Below are 24,761 nucleotides of genomic sequence, written 5' to 3'. Positions count from 1 at the left end.
CTACCCTGCCTTCACCCCTGCTAAGTAGGTCAGAGTGCTGATCATCTTCTGACCAATCACTGAGCACATTCTCTCCCTCTCGTTGACCTCTAGTTGAACCGGTCACAGATCCTTCTGCAAAGAAAAAATTGTTTTTTTTCCTCTTAATCATGACATTTGAATTAAAAAAACTCTTAGTATCTCTACTGAAAAAATTTTAACTGTTATAATAACAATCTGAAAAATATCTGTCAAAAAACTGAACCTAAATATGAACAAGGCAGCAAAGCTGTCAAATGTACAGACAAAAAGCAGACAATAACAATGCACAAAACAGGCTACTGTCAATTCTGATGCAAAAGTACATTATGCTTAACTGCAAATTCAACATCAAATTTTAATTATGCTCAACAGGTAATACCAATGTAAGTGAAATGTGTAACAAGCGTAAGGCTTCAGGCCCATGGGAGTTTAAGTTCACACTTTGAAAATGCCAGAATGAGAAAAATGAAAATTTCACATAAAACTGCTTAAATTCAATAATAAATGATAACCCATTTGAGCTGGCTTTCTAATTTGAACTGCATGCCAATCCTACAAATCATACTTGTAAGTTGAAAATAATAATAAGTAACATAGTTTTCTTTTCATAATGTTTGTAGTAGCAGTGCAAAAAGATTTTTGTCAATTTTGATGTAACATTACATAATAAATTACAGAATAATTATCACCAATTTTTGATTATTGACTATAAATAGCATGGACATGTAGAAAATTTGATTACCATTTGGCTTCATGTCCATGGGAGCTTCGAGTCCCACAATGAAAATGCCAACATGATAAAAATGAATATTTCACTAAAATGTATAACTTCCAGAAAAAGAAGCCAATTAGACTGCTTTTCCAACTCAGGCTGCATTTTAGTCCTTTGTTTCTTTTTTGAAAGTTTGACAATCATAAGTAACATGGTTTTCCCATAATGGTCATCATGGCAGCAGCACCCAAAATTGTGTTTTCTTCTATTTTAATGCAATATTACATAATGCTTAACAGCATAATGACCATCAGTTTTTAATAATAAAAGATCCGTATCGTGGATTTTCAGAAAATGTGATTAGCATGGGTCTTCAAGCTCGTGGAGGTTCTAAGTCACACCTTGAAAATGCCAATATGTGAAAAATTAAATTTTCACAAAAAACTGATTAACTGCCAGAAAAATTTACCAAATAGTCTGCATTGCCCACTGAAGCTTTATTTAAGTCCCATGTTTCTTCCTGTAAGTTTGAGAACAGTAAGTGACATGGTTTTCCTTAAATGGTCATCATGGGAGCAGTGTCCAAAATAGGGGTGTCTTCAAATTTTGATGCACTATTACATAATGTTTAACAGGATAATTACCATCAATTTTTAATAATAAAATATTAGTATCATGGATATTCAGAAAATGTTCCTAGCAAAGGTCTTCAGGCCAAAGGAACTTCAAAGTCACACCTTGAAAATGCCAAAATGTAGACAAGACAGCACTGTCCTGAAATGTGTTTTTTTCCATTTTTAACAATTTTTTAACATATAACAAAATTAACAATTTACTGCCATTTATAAATGATCAACTAAGAAAATTGATGAGATGGGAAAAATATCAACAGAACAGTGTTAAATGTCCAATTTCCTCCATTCTGAGTTTCTGAACATAGTCAATGAATGAATCTGACAAACTGCAATGATATGAGTTTATTTCCATTTTTGAAACACTATTATACAATACATGATAACAAGTTTACCATCATTTTTACATAATCAACTAACAATGTTGTAAAGATGCAGGAAATGTCAAACAAACACTTTTACGAATCTTATTAGTTAAATAATGAGCCTGTTAACATGCCTAAGAATTGAATCTGAGGAAATGTGAAAAAACAGCATAACTTATAAAATAATGGCCCGATTATGCTGATTTTCGAACTTGACCTACGTTTTAGTAAGATTGATTACCACTGTGAGTTTCATGACAACAGGTCTATCGGTTTTCCTTGAAATGTGTTAACAGTGTTGCACATATGCTGAAAAGTGAAAAACAAGGCAGCAAAGCTGTCAAATGTACAGACAAAAAAACAGAAAATAAAGATGCAAAAAAGGTCATTTTGTCAATTTTGATGCAATAATAAATAATGCTTATAATAGCACTGTCAGTCAACACTGAATTTTAATCTTGCACAACAGGTAACATGGTCAATAACAGGAGCGGACCCAGAGATATTTTCTGACAGTATTACAAAGTATCTATGTTGATCCATCCTCCATTTTGATGGTCTTCCAACAGAAAAAACAGATACCAGTCAATATAAACTTAATAACCTGACTGTCTTCCGGAAGACCCAGAAGATGGTCTCAATCCACCCCTTCAATAAGATTACAGTTTCAGGACCATGAGAGTTCAAATTCACATTATGAAAGTCTCAATATTTGAAAAATGATGACAGTGCATAAAATAATATTACATAATGTTTAAAGACATAAAAAACAATACAACTGCTTATGTAGAAATACAGAAAATGTGCAGAGCCCCAGGCAGATGAGAGCCTGCCTGGGGCTAAAAGTCACAAATGCAAGTGTTTGAGAAAAAATTATAAAGGAAAACAACAAAACTAGAAAAGCACTTTGAGAGTGCAGACCTCTGCCAAGGCAGCAATTGTTGATTATATTGATAATTGATTGATTATTGATCCGGACCACCACCAAAAATTAATCATTGTCCTCTTTGGCCCACTTCCGACAGTTCCTGAAAATTTCTGCAAAATCAGTCCATAACTTTTTGTGTTATGTGGATGACAGACAAACAGGGGTGAAAATATAACCTCCTTGGCAGAGCTTGAGGTAAATATAATTCCAATGAAGCTGCTATTCAAACTTTTAATCTTCCAGTTTGATATATATATATATATATATATATATATATATATATATATATATATATATATATATATATATATATTTAAAACTTATTTGCAATATTAAACAAAATTTACCTGCATAATTATCACTGCTTCCTTATTATTAATCTAGCAAAGAGCTTTACCTTTGGGAGTTTACAGGGAAATATCAACAAGTGTGCTTTACGTAATCTCATTTAATGGCCTATTAAAGCAAATGACTTTATAACTCTGAAATTAATCTAGTGATACCCAAGGGTAATTTACAGACTGACCCACTCAAAGGTCTTCAGGCCCATAAGTCACACCTTAAGAAAAGCACAAAACCATAATGCCCAAAATAGGAGACTACCAATCCTGATGCAATAATACATTATGTTTAACTGCACAGTCAACATCAACTTATGCACAACAGGTAACACAGATGAAAGTAAAAGCATAAGGCTTCAGGCCCATCAGAGTTCAAGTTTATACTTAGAAAGTGCCAGAATGAGAAAAATGAAAATTTCACAAAAAATGCATAAATACAATAAACATGATAATCCGATAGAGCTGGTTTTCTCATGAGCTGAAGGCCAATCCTAAAAATCGTACTTGTAAGTTTAAAATTATAATAAGTAGCACAGTTTTCTTTTCATAATGTTTGCAGTAGCAGTGCAAAAAGATTGTCAATTTTGATGTAACATTACATAATAAATTAGAGAATAATTATCACCAATTTTTGTTTATTGACTATAAATAGGATGGACATGTAGAAAATATGATTACCATTTGGCTTCATGTCCATGGGAGCTCCGAGTCCCATAATGAATATGCCAAAAAAGATAATGAATATAACACTAAAATGTATAACTTCCAGAAAAAGAAGCCAATTAGACTGCTTTTCTAACTCAGGCTGCATTTTAGTCCTGTGTTTCTTTTTTGAAAGTTTGACAGTCATAAGTAACACGGTTTTTCCATAATGGTCATCAAGGCAGCAGCACCAAAAATTGTGTTTTCTGCTATTTTGATGCAACATTACATAATGCTTAACAGCATAATGACCATCGATTTTTAATAATAAAATATAAGTGTCATGGATTTTCACAAAATGTGACTAGCACGGGTCTTCAAGCCCGTGGAGGTTCTAAGTCGCACCTTGGAAATGCCAATATGTGAAAAATTAAATTTTCACAAAAAACTGTTTAATTGCCAGAAAAAATTATCAAACAGACTGCATTGCCAACTGAAGCTGTATTTTAGACCCATGTTTCTTTCCTGTAAGTTTGAGAACAGTAATTGACATGATTTTTGTTAAATGGTCATCATGGGAGCAGTGCCCAAAATAGGGGTTTCTTCAAATTTTGATGCAACATTACATAATGTTTAACAGCATAATGACCATCAATTTTTAATTATAAAATATTAGTATCACGGATATTCAGGAAATGTGACAAGCAAAGGTCTTCAGGATCATGGAACTTCAAAGTCACACCTTGAAAATGCCAATAAGTGAAAAATTAAATTTTCACAAAAAACTGTTTAATTGCCAGAAAAATTTACCAAACAGACTGCATTGCCTACTGGAGCTGTATTTTAGTCCCATGTTTCTTTCCTGTAAGTTTGAGAACAGTAAGTGACATGATTTTCCTTAAATGGTCATCATGGGAGCAGTGCCCAAAATAGGGGTTTCTTCAAATTTTCATGCAATATTACATAATGTTTTACAGCATAATGACCATCAATTTTTAATTATAAAATATTAGTATCATGGTTATTCAGAAAATGTGACTAGCAAAAGCCTTCAGGCCCATGGAACTTCAAAGTCACATATTGAAAATGCCAAAATGTAAACAATACAGCACTGTTCTGAAATGGGTTTATTTCCATTTTTAACACTTTTTAAACATAAAACAAAATAAACAGTTTACTGCCATTTTTATATGACCAATGAAGAAAATTGATGAGATGGGAAAAGTATCAATAGAACAGTTTTAAATGCCCAACTTCCTCCATTCTGAGATTCTGAACATAGTGGATGAATGCATCTGACAAACTGCAATGATATGAGTTTATTTCCATTTTTGACACTTTATTACACAATACATGATAACAAGTTTACCATCATTTTTACAAAATCAACTAACAATGTTGTAAAGATGCAGGAAATGCCAAACAAACACATTTACGTATCTTATTAGTTCAATAATGAGACTGTTAACATGCCTAAGAATTGAATGTGAGGAAATGTGAAAAAACAGCATTACCTTTTAAAATAATGGACTGATTATGCTGATTTTCAAACTCAACCTGCGTTTTAGTAAGATTGGCCCCTCCTGTGAGTATAATAACAATTGGCCAATCTGTTTTTCTTATATTGTGTTATCAGTGTTGCATATATACTGAAAAAAGTGAAAAAAGTGAAAAAAAAACAGCATAAATTCCCTATAAGTGACCCGATCGTGCTGATTTTCGAATTTGACCTGCGTATTATGAATATTTATCAGTTCTGTAAGTTTCAAGCCAAAGGGTAAAACAGCTCTTCATTTATTGTGTTATCAGTGTTGCAAAAATGCTGAAAAAAAGTGAAAAAATAGCCTAAATTCACTAAAAATGACCCAATCATGCTGATTTTCGAACTTGACCTGCGTATTATGAATATTCATCAGTTCTGTAGGTTTCAAGCCAAAAGGTCAAATGGTTTTCCATTTATGGTGTTATCGGTGCTGCATATATGCTGAAAAAAGAGAATAAAAAATAGCCTAAATTCACTAAAAATGACCCAATCACGCTGATTTTCGAACTTGACCTGCGTATTATGTATATTCATCAGTTCTGTAAGTTTCAAGCCAAAAGGTAAAATGGTTTTCCACTTATCGTGTTATCGGTGCTGCATATATGCTGAAAAAAGTGAAAAAACAGCATAAATTCCCTATAAGTGACCCGATCATGCTGATTTTCGAACTCGACCTGCGTATTATGAATATTCATCAGTACTGTAAGTTTCAAGCCAAAAGGTACAATGGTTTTCCACTTATCGTGTTATCGGTGCTGCATATATGTTGAAAAAAGTGAAAAAACAGCATAAATTCCCTAAGAGTGACCCGATCATGCTGATTTTCGAACTTGACCTGCGTATTATGAATATTCATCAGTTCTGCAAGTTTCAAATCAAAAAGCAAAATGGTTTTCCACTTATCGTGTTATCGGTAAAAGTGCACGGCGACGGCGACGGCGACGACGGCGACGACAGCGACGACGGCGACGACAGACGCAGATGATGGCTATATGTACAGACACATCTGTGTCTGTACATAAAAACAGCATAACTACTAAAATAGTGGCCCGATCATGCCGATTTTCGAACTTGACCTGTGTTTTAGTAAGATTGATTACCCCTATGAGTTTCATGACAACAGGCCTATCGGTTTTTATTGAAATGTGTTTACGATGTTGCATATATGCTGAAAAGTGAAAAAAAAAGCATAACTTCTACAATAATGGCCCCATCATGCTTATTTTCGAACTTGACCTGCGTTTTATGAATACTCATCAGCTCTGTAAATATAAAGCCAAAAAGTAAAACTGTCTTCCACTTATGGTGTTAATGCTGAAAGTGCACGGCAACAGTGACGGCGACATGATCGACGACGGCGACGACAGGCGCAGGTGATGGCAATATGTACATACATATCTGTGTCTGTACATAATATAATATATGTATCATGGATTTTCAGAAAATGTGACTAGTATGGGTCTTCAAGCCCGTGGAGGTTTTAAGTCACACCTTGAAAATGCCAATATGTGAAAAATTAAATTTTCACAAAAAACTGATTAACTGCCAAAAAAATTTACCAAATAGTCTGCATTGCCCACTGAAGCTTTATTTAAGTCCCATGTTTCTTCCTGTAAGTTTGAGAACAGTAAGTGACATGGTTTTCCTTAAATGGTCATCATGGGAGCAGTGTCCAAAATAGGGGTGTCTTCAAATTTTGATGCACTATTACATAATGTTTAACAGGATAATTACCATCAATTTTTAATAATAAAATATTAGTATCATGGATATTCAGAAAATGTTCCTAGCAAAGGTCTTCAGGCCAAAGGAACTTCAAAGTCACACCTTGAAAATGCCAAAATGTAGACAAGACAGCACTGTCCTGAAATGTTTTTTTTCCATTTTTAACAATTTTTTAACATATAACAAAATTAACAATTTACTGCCATTTATATATGATCAACTAAGAAAATTGATGAGATGGGAAAAATATCAATAGAACAGTGTTTAATGTCCAATTTCCTCCATTCTGAGTTTCTGAACATAGTGAATGAATGAATCTGACAAACTGCAATGATATGAGTATATTTCCATTTTTGAAACTCTATTTTACAATACATGATAACAAGTTTACCATCATTTTTACATAATCAACTAACAATGTTGTAAAGATGCAGGAAATGTCAAACAAACACTTTTACGAATCTTATTAGTTAAATAATGAGACTGTTAACATGCCTAAGAATTGAATCTGAGGAAATGTTTAAAAACAGCATAACTTATAAAATAATGGCCCGATTATGCTGATTTTCGAACTTGACCTGCATTTTAGTAAGATTAATTACTCCTGTGAGTTTCATGACAACAGGTCTATCGGTTTTCCTTGAAATGTGTTAACAGTGTTGCACATATGCTGAAAAGTGAAAAAAACAGCATAACTACTAAAATAGTGGCCCGATCATGCCGATTTTCGAACTTGATCTGCGTTTTAGTAAGATTAATTACTCCTGTGAGTTTCATGACAACAGGCCTATCGGTTTTCCTGGAAATGTGTTAACAGTGTTGCATATATGCTAAAAAGTGAAAACACAGCATAAATACTACAATAATTGCCCAAACATGCTGATTTTCGAACTTGACCTGCGTTTTATGAATATTCATCAGCTCTGTAAATATAAAGCCAAAAAGTAAAACTGTCTTCCACTTATCGTGTTAACGATGAAAGTGCACGGCGACGGCGACGGCGACAGGGACGGCGACGGCGACAACAGACGCAGGTGATGGCAATATGTACAGACACATCTGTGTCTGTACATAAAAATAAAACAAACAAACAAACAAACAAGGCAGCAAAGCTGTCAAATGTACAGACAAAAAACAGAAAATAAAGATGCAAAAAAGGTCATTTTGTCAATTTTGATGCAATAATAAATAATGCTTATAATAGCACTGTCAGTCAACACTGAATTTTAATCTTGCACAACAGGTAACATGGTCAATAACAGGAGCGGACCCAGAGATATTTTCTGACAGTATTACAAAGTATCTATGTTGATCCATCCTCCATTTTGATGGTCTTCCAACAGAAAAAATAGATACCAGTCAATATAAACTTAATAACCTGACTGTCTTCCGGAAGACCCAGAAGATGGTCTCAATCCACCCCTTCAATAAGATTACAGTTTCAGGACCATGAGAGTTCAAATTCACATTATGAAAGTCTCAATATTTGAAAAATGATGACAGTGCATAAAATAATATTACATAATGTTTAAAGACATAAAAAACAATACAACTGCTTATGTAGAAATACAGAAAATGTGCAGAGCCCCAGGCAGATGAGAGCCTGCCTGGGGCTAAAAGTCACAAATGCAAGTGTTTGAGAAAAAATTATAAAGGAAAACAACAAAACTAGAAAAGCACTTTGAGAGTGCAGACCTCTGCCAAGGCAGCAATTGTTGATTATATTGATAATTGATTGATTATTGATCCGGACCACCACCAAAAATTAATCATTGTCCTCTTTGGCCCACTTCCGACAGTTCCTGAAAATTTCTGCAAAATCAGTCCATAACTTTTTGTGTTATGTGGATGACAGACAAACAGGGGTGAAAATATAACCTCCTTGGCAGAGCTTGAGGTAAATATAATTCCAATGAAGCTGCTATTCAAACTTTTAATCTTCCAGTTTGATATATATATATATATATATATATATATATATATATATATATATATATATATATTTAAAACTTATTTGCAATATTAAACAAAATTTACCTGCATAATTATCACTGCTTCCTTATTATTAATCTAGCAAAGAGCTTTACCTTTGGGAGTTTACAGGGAAATATCAACAAGTGTGCTTTACGTAATCTCATTTAATGGCCTATTAAAGCAAATGACTTTATAACTCTGAAATTAATCTAGTGATACCCAAGGGTAATTTACAGACTGACCCACTCAAAGGTCTTCAGGCCCATAAGTCACACCTTAAGAAAAGCACAAAACCATAATGCCTAAAATAGGAGACTACCAATCCTGATGCAATAATACATTATGTTTAACTGCACAGTCAACATCAACTTATGCACAACAGGTAACACAGACGAAAGTAAAAGCATAAGGCTTCAGGCCCATCAGAGTTCAAGTTTATACTTAGAAAGTGCCAGAATGAGAAAAATGAAAATTTCACAAAAAATGCATAAATACAATAAACATGATAATCCGATAGAGCTGGTTTTCTCATGAGCTGAAGGCCAATCCTAAAAATCGTACTTGTAAGTTTAAAATTATAATAAGTAGCACAGTTTTCTTTTCATAATGTTTGCAGTAGCAGTGCAAAAAGATTGTCAATTTTGATGTAACATTACATAATAAATTAGAGAATAATTATCACCAATTTTTGTTTATTGACTATAAATAGGATGGACATGTAGAAAATATGATTACCATTTGGCTTCATGTCCATGGGAGCTCCGAGTCCCATAATTAATATGCCAAAAAAGATAATGAATATAACACTAAAATGTATAACTTCCAGAAAAAGAAGCCAATTAGACTGCTTTTCTAACTCAGGCTGCATTTTAGTCCTGTGTTTCTTTTTTGAAAGTTTGACAGTCATAAGTTACACGGTTTTTCCATAATGGTCATCAAGGCAGCAGCACCAAAAATTGTGTTTTCTGCTATTTTGATGCAACATTACATAATGCTTAACAGCATAATGACCATCGATTTTTAATAATAAAATATAAGTGTCATAGATTTTCACAAAATGTGACTAGCACGGGTCTTCAAGCCCGTGGAGGTTCTAAGTCGCACCTTGGAAATGCCAATATGTGAAAAATTAAATTTTCACAAAAAACTGTTTAATTGCCAGAAAAAATTACCAAACAGACTGCATTGCCAACTGAAGCTGTATTTTAGACCCATGTTTCTTTCCTGTAAGTTTGAGAACAGTAATTGACATGATTTTTGTTAAATGGTCATCATGGGAGCAGTGCCCAAAATAGGGGTTTCTTCAAATTTTGATGCAACATTACATAATGTTTAACAGCATAATGACCATCAATTTTTAATTATAAAATATTAGTATCACGGATATTCAGGAAATGTGACAAGCAAAGGTCTTCAGGATCATGGAACTTCAAAGTCACACCTTGAAAATGCCAATAAGTGAAAAATTAAATTTTCACAAAAAACTGTTTAATTGCCAGAAAAATTTACCAAACAGACTGCATTGCCTACTGGAGCTGTATTTTAGTCCCATTTTTCTTTCCTGTAAGTTTGAGAACAGTAAGTGACATGATTATCCTTAAATGGTCATCATGGGAGCAGTGCCCAAAATAGGGGTTTCTTCAAATTTTCATGCAATATTACATAATGTTTTACAGCATAATGACCATCAATTTTTAATTATAAAATATTAGTATCATGGTTATTCAGAAAATGTGACTAGCAAAAGCCTTCAGGCCCATGGAACTTCAAAGTCACATATTGAAAATGCCAAAATGTAAACAATACAGCACTGTTCTGAAATGGGTTTATTTCCATTTTTAACACTTTTTAAACATAAAACAAAATAAACAGTTTACTGCCATTTTTATATGACCAATGAAGAAAATTGATGAGATGGGAAAAGTATCAATAGAACAGTTTTAAATGCCCAACTTCCTCCATTCTGAGATTCTGAACATAGTGGATGAATGCATCTGACAAACTGCAATGATATGAGTTTATTTCCATTTTTGACACTTTATTACACAATACATGATAACAAGTCTACCATTATTTTTACAAAATCAACTAACAATGTTGTAAAGATGCAGGAAATGCCAAACAAACACATTTACGTATCTTATTAGTTCAATAATGAGACTGTTAACATGCCTAAGAATTGAATGTGAGGAAATGTGAAAAAACAGCATTACCTTTTAAAATAATGGATTGATTATGCTGATTTTCAAACTCAACCTGCGTTTTAGTAAGATTGGCCCCTCCTGTGAGTATAATGACAGTTGGCCAATCTGTTTTTCTTATATTGTGTTATCAGTGTTGCATATATACTGAAAAAAGTGAAAAAAAAACAGCATAAATTCCCTATAAGTGACCCGATCGTGCTGATTTTCGAATTTGACCTGCGTATTATGAATATTTATCAGTTCTGTAAGTTTCAAGCCAAAGGGTAAAACAGCTCTTCATTTATTGTGTTATCAGTGTTGCAAAAATGCTGAAAAAAAGTGAAAAAATAGCCTAAATTCACTAAAAATGACCCAATCATGCTGATTTTCGAACTTGACCTGCGTATTATGAATATTCATCAGTTCTGTAGGTTTCAAGCCAAAAGGTCAAATGGTTTTCCATTTATGGTGTTATCGGTGCTGCATATATGCTGAAAAAAGAGAATAAAAAATAGCCTAAATTCACTAAAAATGACCCAATCACGCTGATTTTCGAACTTGACCTGCGTATTATGTATATTCATCAGTTCTGTAAGTTTCAAGCCAAAAGGTAAAATGGTTTTCCACTTATCGTGTTATCGGTGCTGCATATATGCTGAAAAAAGTGAAAAAACAGCATAAATTCCCTATAAGTGACCCGATCATGCTGATTTTCGAACTCGGCCTGCGTATTATGAATATTCATCAGTACTGTAAGTTTCAAGCCAAAAGGTACAATGGTTTTCCACTTATCGTGTTATCGGTGCTGCATATATGTTGAAAAAAGTGAAAAAACAGCATAAATTCCCTAATAGTGACCCGATCATGCTGATTTTCGAACTTGACCTGCGTATTATGAATATTCATCAGTTCTGCAAGTTTCAAATCAAAAGGAAAAATGGTTTTCCACTTATCGTGTTATCGGTAAAAGTGCACGGCGACGGCGACGGCGACGACGGCGACGACGGCGACGGCGACGACAGACGCAGATGATGGCTATATGTACAGACACATCTGTGTCTGTACATAACAAAAAGTACAGCTTTTACTTCGTCAATGAATGCAAAATAAAACAATATTCACTGGATTAATAGGACAACAAATCCATTCCTGAGTTGTGTCACCTCATATCTGATTTAAACATACTTTTGCTCTAAAAAAAGAATTATACAAATTTTCCAAACCACCACCAAAATATAGTTACCTCTCCTATCTGGCGTCCTTGTTAATTTCGGTTTGTCTTCATCCCTGAGAGGTGTGCCGCGACCCGAACCTGGAGGGAAACAAAACAAAATTTATATCTAAAAATCAAAGGCTTTGGAGAGAAATGCTGACAAAAAACAAATGTTCAATGCATCTTCAATGTTCTTTCATTATGGCACATTACTGATTGAATCTGGTCCCCCTAACAAATGCCTACCTTCAACCCAATCTGCAACATCACTTCTACCTTCTTTATTTACTTACAAACATTAAAGTGACACACACCTTCAATCCGTCCATCCAATGATTGATCCAATGATGATTTATTTTATTTTAACAAGTCATCTTTTATGTACCACACATGTAAATTGCTTGCCACAACAGAATTATTTCCTTGGAAATTCACATGTTACAATACAGTGCTGGACTGAGAAGATCAAAGATTGGAAGGGGCATATTTTATCATGTACATGTTTAACAGTAAAGTACTTTTCTTATTTATTAAAATATTTACAGCATCCACAGCACTGTTTGCTTTTCAACATAAGAGGAAAGACTACATAACCTACCCTCATCTAGCAGTCTTGCCTTCTGGTCCCGTTCTTCTGCACCACGTGTGCTTTCTCGTGACCTTGACCTTGGATCTTCTCTGTACCTTTCATCAACGTACTAAGGACAAAATGAAAAAGAATGTGTGAATGGCATAAACAACAGCTCTATATCGAGGTGGGGAAGGGGGGGGGGGGGTGCGTCAAAGGTCATAAAGAAAACAATCAAATATACTGATTTCTGCATAAATCTGGAAGACTTCAATCTCTACACCAGAAAGAGGGCAACACTTGATTTACCCTGGGTTAAGTAGTTTTTTCTAATTTCGTAATATTGACTCAACAATTTAGACCACATGTAGGTAATACATGTAAGCCCTGTTTTCAAACAGCCCCCATCCTAACCTTTCTGTCCCTGCCCCCTTCATCTTTTAACCGATCCCGATCCCTGTTATCCCGGTCATCCCTATCCCTGTTGTCCCGGTCATCCCTATCCCTGTTGTCCCGGTCATCCCGCTCTCTATCATCTCTGCGGTAGTCCTCTTTTTGCCTGTCCCGGTCTTCCCTTCCACGGCTACTTGCGCTGAGAGCAGGAGATAACTCTCGCTGCCGTTTGTAGGGTGGTGACCGTGACCCTCTGGAAGGGAGCTCTTCTCTGTACCGCTTCCTGGAAATTGAAATGTCACCAATAACAATAATTTCAAATAAACCCAGTCAATTTAAATCTAATTAATTTAAAGTTATAATGAATTAGATGATGAAAATTATACCTAATAAAAGAAATGAACATTATCTTTGAACAGAATCTGATGTAACTATAACAAATGCAGTAGTTTACATACCTAGGATTGAAAAGAAGGTCTTTATTAATATCTTGAATACAATCATTTATTCAAAATATTAATAAAGACCTTTTTTTCAATCCTAGGTATGTAAACTACTGCATTTGTTATAGTTACATCAGATTTTATGTAAATGAACAAATTGCACTTGAAGAATGGAACATTTCAAATGTGCATTTTAAAAATTATCAAATGCAAAAAAAAATTAATTTTTCAGCATAGCAAAAAAAGGTCGAGTTGCACAGAAGAGTAAGAATATCACTAATTGTGCAGAAATGTAATCTTTGTCTTGGTTATCTACCTGTTATACTCCTCCCTTGCTCTGTCATCATAAGGATGCCTCTCTCTACTGCCATCTGGTGGTGGACCCCTTTCATCTGACCTGGGTGGACCCCTCTCATCCATTCTATAGGGACCCCTTTCATCCTGTCTCTGTAAACCCCTGTCATCTCTTGGTGGACCCCTTTCTTCTGGTCTCGGAAGTCCCCTTTCATCTGGCCTAGGAGGAACTGGCTGGCCCCTTTCATCTGGTCTTGGAGGCCCTCTATCGTCTGGCCTCATGGGATATCTGTCATCACCATGGCGACCATCCCAGTCCCCCCTGCGTGACCTCATATCTGGAGGTGGTCCTCTGGGGTCACGATAGCCACGGTCATCTATTACAGGAAATATGGTGAGAAAAACAGGAGTTGATGCTTCACTTACATAATGAAACAGCAGTGAACATACATAACTGCTTCAGAATTTAAACAAAAAGAATTAAGGACTTAAAGTTAAAATTAAGGACTTAATGCTGTGGCTTTTTTTTTTTTTTTGTATTATTTATGCAAGCTTAATCAGTAGTGGTCCTTTCAAATGACACATTGTGCTTTTTTAACCAGTAGATACTGCACTTTTTGTAGACCTGAATTTAAGACGACCAACATGTTCATTCTTGAAATCACATTAAATTTTATAATTTATTTTTACATAATCCAAGTTTTTTTATACACACCATATCTCTCTCCAGGATATCCTCTTCCCCTTCCACCTTAATAAATAAGTAAATAAATTTCATATATTAATAAAATCAGTTTGATATACCTCAGGGGGCAGATATATAATACTCATTTTATCAAACATTTCAGCGTGAAAGATAAGCCCATGCTATAACTAGTCTATACTACCTCAGTCAGTGTAATGTTTGGTGTCACAAACTTTAAGCTGGCCCTTGACAAGAGAGCAGGGTCTAAGAATCTGCTAGACTAAAGTAGAAACAGTGGGCAGAAACCAAACATTAACTGGCAGTTCTAATCAGCGCTTAAGACATGAAACATTTTAAAAGTTAGAAAAAAAAAATTCATACCACCTCTTCCTCTGAACCCTCCCCTGCCACGCCCTCTGTCCTGGTAGAAGTCACGACCCCGATCATCTCTCCTATCTCCATACTTCTCCCTTTCGTATCTCTCCCTCTCATCTCTGTAATCTCGCCTATCTGGAGGGCGATCGTATCTCTCCTCTGCTCCCTCTCTCCTGTCTGGGTAACGTTCATACCTGTCCCTTTTATCGTACCTCTCAGCCGAGCGAGGCGGCGAGCGACCACGCAGGTCCTCTTGCCTGTACTTATCCCGCCCCCGCTCATCGTACATTTCCCTTGGAGGACGATTGTCTCGTTCGCCACCCATCTCGGCCTCTCTTGACCGGGGCTGATCTGGAGTGCCCCCTGGTGGAACTTCCTGTTGGAGAGGGAGCATTCTGTCTTTCTCACGCTCTCTGTCATAGTCCTGTCCCTCTGCTATGGAAGGGGGACGCCGGGGAGACTTTGGACTTTTCCTGTCCCTGTACTTATCCTCAGCTGGAGACATGTACCTCCGGCTTGCAGGGGAGCGAGAGGGCAAACTGTCTTCAGGGGACTGGGCCCTCTTGCTGGACTTGCTGTCTCTGGGAGATGAGCCTCTCTGGCGCAGGTCCTCATCTCTCCTGCTGCTGCCCCGCTGCTCTGGGGTGGCCTCCCGCCTGGTATCTCTTCTGTAACGATCATCGTCTCTCCTGTTATAGTCCTCGTCTCGCCTTCTGTTTCGGTCATCGTCCCCCCTCCGACTGTCGTAACCACTGGGTGACCGCCCTCTCCTCTCCTCACCACGACCTCTTGACCTCTCTTCCTCAGGCGAGCGATCTTGGCGACTCCTTGGCGAAGCAGGTCTTTTTTCTCGATAACGCTCGTCAGGAGACGGTGATCTCCTTCTCCTGCTTTCCTCAGGAGACCTCCTTTCCCTCTTATCCTTATAATCATCTATGGCCTCTGGTGACCTTGACCGTGACCTACGACCTCTCCTATCTCTGTCATCATAGTCCTTTTTGGATGACGACCTGATGTATTCCTCAGGCGACCTTTTGCGTGATCTCTCGTATTCTGGGCTATCATAGCGCTTTGATTTTGATTTACTGTAGCTTTCCTCCCTCGGGGATAGTGAGCGTTTGGACTTTTTATTTCTATCATCGTCACTGTCATCCCCCCTTTTGTAGTCCTCCGGAGAGAGTGACCGCTTGGACTTTGATTTGGACTTGACTTTCTCTACACTTGGTGATCTAAACATAGTGCAGATAGATAAAATTAAGAAAGGGGAAGGTAATTTTGTCAAGTCTTCCCCCTTTCCCTTTACCCCCCCCCAAAAAAAAAAAAAAAAAACAAGAAAACGTTTAATTTTTCTGAATTTTGTAATTATACACCTTAGTTCAAAGTTTCTCTTGAAAGCCATCTACCTGCCCATATACAATATCAATACTTTTATCTTTAACATGGAGTAACATTCTCTGCCTATTTATGAAATCAACACATTTAACTAGAGGAGCTCTTTTCTCATCTTTATATGATTTCCACACATTTACCTAGAGGGAGCCACTTTCTTCTCTTTTTTATGCTTATGTGTTTTCTCTGGAGACGTCCAAGGTTCAACCTCCTCTCTTTCTTTGGCTGCTTTGTGCTTCTTTTTGTGTTTTTCTTTCACCACCACTGCTTCCTTGTCGCCCTCTTCAAGGGATTTCAACCTAAATTTAAGAAAAAAATGTCATTCTCTTCCAGGGATTTCAATCTGAATAATTCAACTCGATTGTACTGTTTTCATCAAACAGTATATTAGTCTTTAAAAAGTTTTAATAGACAAGTGACAATTGCTTTCTTGGACTTCCTTTGGATTTATGAGACTGTTCACAAAAAAAAAAATAAATAGATAAAATAATAAAAAAATAATGATAATGAATAAATAAAAATAAATAAATAAATACATGGATATATGTTCAAATTAAAAAAAAAATACGTAACTTATTTATGAACTGAAAAAAACCTCTTTGCTTAATATACATAAAAAAAAACTTTCAAAAGAATGCCAGGAAAAGACATTGAATATTTATTATTTCATATTGAACTATTCTACATAAAAAAGAACTCCTCACTTCATAATGAATTAATTATAGTTAAAAATAATGAAAAACCTTTTCTTTTCCTTCTTCGACTCCTTCACAACATCAGGGCTTGGGGTACGGGGCCCTCCTTTAGCAGCAGCAGGGGGAGTCTTCAGCCCTTTCTCCTTCTTCTTGTGTTTTTTGGTTGGGGGACTTCTGATGAAGAAAATTAGAAGCAGACTTAATTATTGACAAAAATCAAAATAAACAAATAAATGAAATGTTTTTTTTTCTAAGACTGGGTTCCCATAAACCTATCATACTAGCAGGATCAATCTAACTCTGAGGGGATTCTTGCTAAATTGCATTCAGTTTAAGTGGCTAAAATGCTTGTTATGTCCACTGAAGCTGCTAGGGGGTAATTGACTTTCATGCACGCTTAAACTAAATGCAATTTAGTGAGAAAACCCTAGGAGATAGATCGATCCTGCTAGTACAATAGGGTATGGGAATGGTCCCTATGGACCATGTTTAGTCTCTTTAGAAATGGTCTTCATTTTTCATTTCAGATATGAATCTTTGTGTACAACTAAAATTCACAAATCTGGAAAATGTTTAATGTCAGAACAAGTCTGGTGTGTGAATATTCTGAACATTTACTATATCAAGATGACACACACACGCATGCACGCACGCACACACACACACAAAGACAGGTATTATAATACTTACTGTAACTGAGGGTTCAAATCAGGAGACTTCATGTTTTTTTCTTTGTCTTTGTCTTTCTTTTTCTTGTGTTTTTTGTGAGGCACTTCTATTTCTGATTCCTCTGAAGTAATCTGATATTTGAAATTTATTATAAGACACTTCATTACATGACGTCAACAGTGGTATCTGCATATTCTCACTTGAATGCAAGGGAACAATTACACAACTAGCTTAATTTCAAAGTGATGACTGATTTTCATTTTATCATATGTTTCAACTAGCTTATCTTACAGAAAAGAAGATAAATCAAAAAGTGATGGTCAAACAAAGCACAGGATATAATAAAGCACAACTGTCGTAAGTAGCAAAGAGACATGAAGTCATATGATATGCATAATTAGCAAAGTTATCAAAACGTCAAATTTAAATTAATGACCCCAGTGGTTCTATTAGTATTCTAACTTTGCAGAAGGGGGGTAACTTTGAATCCCAAATTAGAACTATAAAAAAAATGGAAGATGTTTCTCACTTGACTAGTGTAAATGTGCTAGAAAATGGAGGTCAGCTTTTAGCAAGTGTATCTACATTTATACATGTTTGTAAGAGAACCCCATTGCATACCCCCATGTTGATATGTAAGAGAACCCCACACTGAGCCCCATGTCAACATGAAAGAGACCCATACTAATATGTAAAAGAACCCCACACTAAACCCCATGCTGATATATAAGAGAACCCCATGCTAAACCCCATGCTGATATATTAGAGAACCCCATGCTAAACCCCATGCTGATATGTAAGTAAATCCCATACTAAACCCCATGCTAATATGTAAGAGAACCCCTACTAAAGTTAAAACGACCATGCTGATATGTAACAGAACCCCATACTAAACCCCATGCTGATATGTAAGAGAACCCCATACTAAACCCCATGCTGATATTTAAGAGAACCCCATACTAAACCCCATGCTGATATGTAAGAGAACCCCATACTGTACCCCATGCTGATATTTAAGAGAACCCCATATTAAACCCCATGATGATATGTAAGATAACTCCTCACTAAACCCCATGTTCTTATGTTAGTCATTCTCCTATCTAATTTCATGCAGTCAGAATCCACCATGTTGTTGGTCTTGAGAACCCTGCATGGACCCCATGCAATTAAAGTTGAGACCCCCTCAGCAAACACATGCAAATGGTGCACTACCTGCTTTTCAATAACCACCTTCTCGAACTCGCTGTCTCCGCCTTCCGTCTCCTGAAGTTGTCGTAAAAGTGCTTGCCGCTCACGCATCAGCGCCAGTTCCTCTGCAAAGTCTAATCCAGATGCTTCTAGAGTGACATTATTCAGGGATTACATTGATCAATCAATCTTAAATTGGGGAAATTATGTGAAGATGTGCAATGTCCACAAACCAAACCAAACCAAATCAGAATTCTAAGTACACGTATAAATGAGAGCATGAGTTGTGACATATTTTTTTTTCTTAAATTTTATTTTTTTTCTCAGCCATGTCTTCAGCTGTCAAACCCACTGCTATCCTAAGACTACGATAATGGCTTACGTTCTTTTTAGAAGAAAGAATGATATAATATATCACATAATCAAATTCAATAATTGTTGCACATCCAAGATAAAGGCATACCATCAAAGTGTAATAATTTAAAGGAAAAAATATTTCAAACTTGTCATGTAACAGCTGCTACCAAATGTAATATAATTAATCAATTTATACAGAAATGGAAAAAGCTGGGATAAAGATCTGATACCAAAAGTCAGACTAACAAGGTAAATGGGGCTTTCCCTTTGCCTAAAAAGACATTAAAATATACTAATTAGAAAGTGCTTTATTTCTTTCTGACAATCAATTACAATCACTTTTATCAACTCACCATCAGGCACTTCAGTTTCACTTTCACTTTCCCCCTTTCTATCACCTTTTGACACCACAACAGTGGACTTCATTTTACTTTCTTTATCTTTCTTTTTGCTTCTCTAAAAATTAAGAAAAAGTGCACTGATCACTCTTAATTACATATATATTATAAGTTTCTCATTCAGTCAAAATACATGGCCATTTAATGGCAACATTTGCATTTAAAGAGACAATCCTCATTGTTGCCTTAAATAATATTCAATTTCAATTTCAATTTATTTCTGTACTGGTACATAGATTGTCATGACCTTGTACAATATGATATACTAATGACGATACAATACAGTTAGTGCATTACCATTTCTCTAGTTGGTATTATGTTGCCTAACCATTTGTGAAGGAAAAAATAATCTTTATATAATGAACATACGTACTAGTAAAATTACTCATAAAATATTCTATCTAAGCAATGATATAAACCTTGGTGTGATTATAAATTTACCATAAACATACTATAAACATGTTACATGCAGAATGTAATTACCTGTGGTGAAGAAGAAGTGGGGCTGGCACTTTTGTCTCTCTTGCTTTTCATCTTCAACCTCAGATCATCAGAATCTTCAAAGCTGAAAGGATAACACTTTTGGTTAGTTTACCAGCCATTTTATTGAATAAAAAATAAAAATAAAAATAAAAAACAGATGGGTTGCACCTTTGACATTTTAAAAGGAAATTCAAATATCAAGCATGAATAAAGCAACTTTTTTTTTCTAAAGTCCCATGAATTTCTTTTCTTTTCTTGAACAGTGCTATTAAACAAAGCATGCTCAGTGGGGGATCCAGGATATTGATGCGGGAAGGAGAAAGGAGGGCAGCTATGCAAACACAATATAAAACAGTCAATGAGGACTATTTTCCTATGTAGCAAACATGGATCCAAAATGGTCCTTTCTCATTCATTTGGTGTTTACAATTTTTTTGGAGGAGATGGGTTATTTCAGAAACTAAGAGATGGACACATGCATATTGAGGCTTAATCAATGGATTAGGCATTTACTAACACTACCCTCAGATCTTTTAGCACTAACACCCATATTAACCACACAACTCAAATTAACAAGCACTACAACAGCAGATGAATGTTTGTGCTAGGTATGACTTTGTTAGTGCTAAATAATTTTACGGTGTGTTGGTTAATCAGTGGGTTTTGTGGTTAATATGGGTGTTAGTGCTCAAAGATCTGCCAGTAGTGTTAGTAAATGCCTGGTCCGTTTAAAAAACCTACTACTTTGTCCTTCCCCCTCTCCCTTCAGCCACTGATGCTGTGCTCATCTAACTGAATCTAGAGTTGTTCTGAAAACAAGCTCACACTCACCCTTTATTTTTACCTGGATAACCTGGATGACGAAATCTACACTTGTTTCCGTATGGACACTCACCAGTCTCTACCCAATTACGGCAAGTGCGTACAGTCTGAAATGAAACAGCATCCAATGCACATTTGAACTATTTCTAGTGACTTGAGAAATCTACTGCCACGACCTCAGATCAGCACAGTAATCAGAACACCATGAGAAAATTGGAATGTAATTTAAAGGTACATTGCATGCATTGAAAAATTTCCAAAAGTCATATTTTGTATGTCTACATATCCTGCAATGCTGCTACTTGTAAATTAACTCTTTCCCACATTGATAGCTTAACTACTGCTAATTACTAAATAAAAGTATCTGACAACAATTTTTTTTTTTTTTTTTTTTTTTTTTTTTGGCTAAAAGGTACAGGAAGACATAATGTTCTAAATCACTGGCCAGTCATTTAGCACTAAATCACTGAACACATTCAGAACAGCGGACTAACAGATCTGCAGATCAAATTTGACTGACCCATTTAAATGCTTGTTGCCTAATCTCTGCTGGGAATCTATTCTGTGTCTAATTAAGCCTCTTAGTGGGTCGTCACATTTGATCCACGGAAGAGTTAGTCCGTTGTTCTGAATGTGCTCATTAAAAATAAAAATGGAATAAAACATGAAATTCAAGTGTGGGAATTCAAGTTGACAGGCAACTTAGAAATTTCACTCTCAGAATAGTAATAAATACAGACTACCATACCTCAGTATTGTCAAAGCTTCTGCCTAGGCGCTCAAATACACTGGGTTTCTTTTTATCGTCATTCACAGCTTTTGAGCCTTCTACAGTCACCCTTCTCTTACTCATACTGGGCACTTGGCATTGCTATATGGAAATAACAACATCAAATTGTGTGAAAGTAAACAAGCGATCTTTAACAATAACTAAGTTTTGACATAAACAGTTTCTTTGGACATATAACTATTTGTAATTTAAAACGAAAACAAAATAATTCGATTACATTACAGCCTATGCTGCAAAGTGCAAAACCGCAATAAAATCTCTAACGTTATATATTTATTTTTATCTCATTCAAGTATTGAAAAATACTTGAATTTAATCCATTATTTTTATAAACACAATTCATCATTAAATTTCTCACCTTCACATCACGCTTTCTTTCCAGGTTACATTGTACGCATGCGCCTGCGGGATATGGTGGATAATGCTCACCGATGCTATCCGGCCAAGACAAGACAAAGAAGATTCCATTTTTTCCCAGTCCCGTTTTCCTAACCTTTTTTGAAAACCATCTGATTTTTCTTTCAATAACAATAATATTTATTCATTTATCATGTATAGCATTTCATTACTATATACATTCCAGTGCACTTTATAGGCTTATATCATAACTAAAATTAAACGAAATAATAATAAGTTTAATGACTTAAATTACTTTCAAAACGATGAGTTTTTAGATAGACCTCACGTACAACATTTATCCTTTCATTTCTAAAAATATAACTATAACAAATGATGCTACAACAAATAACAGGTAAATATATACATATTTACTCATTAAATATATATGGCAAATCCAATAGGCCTACATAGGCCTACAGTGGCGGATTTTGGATGTCCTGACCCCCCCTTCGATTTCTGGTCACCTCTTGAAATTAGAATTTTGACTAGCTGAATCACAGTTCTAAACCGCACCAAATGGCACCGTGCGCCCTTAAAAGTACCAAAAAATTTGGGAGCCCTTAAGCGGACCCCGAACCCCACGCCAAGTGCAGGCGGGGGGGGGGGGGGGGGGGGGGGGGGGGGGGGGTCGCCTTCACATCCGCGGACACCCCTTTAAATAATCCTGGATCCTCCCCCGGGTCTATCCACAACATAAGCACTTGGTTTAGGACCCTCCGAACCCGTAAACCAACTGATTGACCCAGGTCAACAGGTCGTAAATGTATTTTACTGTAGTAAACAGATATGCCTACAAAGGTCAATAAAGGGGGTCACATATCGGACATGCAGTGTCAACCGATATTATGTGTTTAACTGAAAATATTTTCCTGTCATAACACCCCGATATAAGTGTAATAATAATAAGAAAAATATAGATAAATAAATCAATTACTCCACAGATAAATTAATATGACCCATGTGCTTAGTGTTCACAGATAATTTAGGATGTGAGGACATGATCGGCCTTTATCATATGCACAATAATCTTAACAGTGTTAACACAACAGCAAGTTACAGATTTTTAGAGATCTTTCTAGGGAATTTTCTCAGTGTATCCGATATTTCTGGATATCTTTCTGCTGAGCTCAGTTGGACTTACATGTAGGCCTACATGTATGTGTGTTTTTTTTCTTTGAAGTGGATGTATACCTGGTTATACATTATAGGCCTACTTTCTTTTCTTAAAATCGTAGTGTTTGTGTAAATTTTAGACTAAGAACATGTGGAAGCCGAGGTTTAGAGACACCCCCTCCTCACCCCTTCCCCACCTCAACCCTAATCACACAAACACTTTTCTCAACCTCGTCCGTTCGATTGTTTCGGTCCCTCCCCCCACTCCGGCGTCTCGCTTCATTTAAAATTTGCTCCCTGCCCCTTCTTCAGCACTAACCACAGAACCGTATACTGTTTGATGAAAGTTTTTTATGTGTGGGTAGACAGAAGATTGAGGGGTCGAGATATAACCCAGTCCTGCTCTTTATCAAAAACGAAATTCCAAAGAACGAAGAAGCATAAGTTAAGTTAATTACAGCAAACAAAAATGTTCAAAATCACCCCTTTATTCGGATTTCCCTTAACATAGGTGGGATAGTCTCTCTCTCTCTCTCTCATTCTCTTTTCCTCTTCTCTCTCTCTCTCTCTCTCATTCTCTCTCTCTCTCTCTCTCTCTCTCTCTCTCTCTCTCTCTCATTCTCTCTCTCTCTCTCTCCTTTACATCCCGATTTGCCATTTCCATCTATTTATCCAAGCATGTTTTTTTCTTATTCAGACCTAAATTCCTCCTCAGCTGTTACCCCACCAGGTAGAATAATTAACGGACTAATTGATTTTGTGATATGAATTTCTATTTTGGTTGCCCTGAGGGCCAAAAACAAACGGCGACTAGAGTTGACACCGAAATTATTTTTTTCGGTGACTAACCTTGACTGTAGGCTAAAATTTTTCACGCGTAAAAACAGGATCAAGCGAGGGAAAGAAGACAGGTTCGGGGGGGGGGGGGGGGGGGGGGGGGGGGGCGCAGAAACTATATTTGTTTCCCTTTACTCGGAAAATACAAGAGTACACATGCATATTACTGCGGAAAGTATGGTCCAAAAATACTTGATATTGTCTAGTTCATGTTTCGCTTGCATTGCATTTTTTTTTTTTGAGGGGGGGGAGGGGGGAAGGGTGCGAGAGAAATGGTTATATCCGAAAATAAGGGGATATGTGACCCCCCCACACACACACACACACGCGCGCGCGCGCACAAACACGCACTCACACTCATACATGTACACCAGCCCTTAGGATCTGCCAAGTTTTTCCTCATTCCCCTGAGTAAAGGTTATACTCTTTTATTCGGTGTTTGAAGAACTTATACAACAACAAAACCGTAAATTTCAGCAGTTCCCTGTTGTCAACAAGGGTAGCACTTACCGAAACTGATCATGACTATAACTACCGACACTGTAAATTATTACCTTTTTATTCATTTGTGATGCTTAATTTGT

The 24,761-nt window shown here is 36.1% G+C and overlaps 1 protein-coding gene across 10 annotated transcripts in view; it reads right to left on the bottom strand.

Moving 5' to 3' along the window:
- LOC106159109 (uncharacterized) overlaps positions 1-24,761 on the bottom strand; it is a 37,267-nt gene that overhangs the window by 4,845 nt on the left and 7,661 nt on the right. Inside the window, exons 3-18 of one of the 10 annotated variants that reach the window (XM_086997004.1) lie at positions 22,187-22,346; positions 21,787-21,909; positions 21,048-21,145; positions 20,217-20,298; positions 19,689-19,791; positions 19,003-19,127; positions 17,812-17,921; positions 17,170-17,295; positions 16,567-16,725; positions 15,044-16,266; positions 14,693-14,728; positions 14,000-14,354; positions 13,262-13,523; positions 12,878-12,977; positions 12,310-12,378; positions 5-114 (exon numbers count right to left, since the gene is read on the bottom strand). In XM_086997004.1, the coding sequence (XP_086853130.1) occupies positions 5-114; positions 12,310-12,378; positions 12,878-12,977; positions 13,262-13,523; positions 14,000-14,354; positions 14,693-14,728; positions 15,044-16,266; positions 16,567-16,725; positions 17,170-17,295; positions 17,812-17,921; positions 19,003-19,127; positions 19,689-19,791; positions 20,217-20,298; positions 21,048-21,145; positions 21,787-21,891 (3,063 nt within the window). In that variant the 5' untranslated portion in view covers positions 21,892-21,909; positions 22,187-22,346. Of the gene's footprint in view, positions 1-4; positions 115-12,309; positions 12,379-12,877; positions 12,978-13,261; positions 13,524-13,999; positions 14,355-14,692; positions 14,729-15,043; positions 16,267-16,566; positions 16,726-17,169; positions 17,296-17,811; positions 17,922-19,002; positions 19,128-19,688; positions 19,792-20,216; positions 20,299-21,047; positions 21,146-21,786; positions 21,910-22,186; positions 22,347-24,761 lie in introns of those variants that run through there. The other 9 variants (XM_086997005.1, XM_086996997.1, XM_086996998.1 and 6 more) reach the window with 9 other exon arrangements.

The sequence above is a fragment of the Lingula anatina genome, chromosome 10 (assembly GCF_051362555.1).
Source record: "Lingula anatina isolate TDL-2025a chromosome 10, LinAna3.0, whole genome shotgun sequence".
NCBI lineage: Eukaryota > Metazoa > Brachiopoda > Lingulata > Lingulida > Lingulidae > Lingula > Lingula anatina.
Note: the sequence above shows the minus strand (reverse complement) of the source record. Positions and strands in the feature narration are given on the sequence as shown.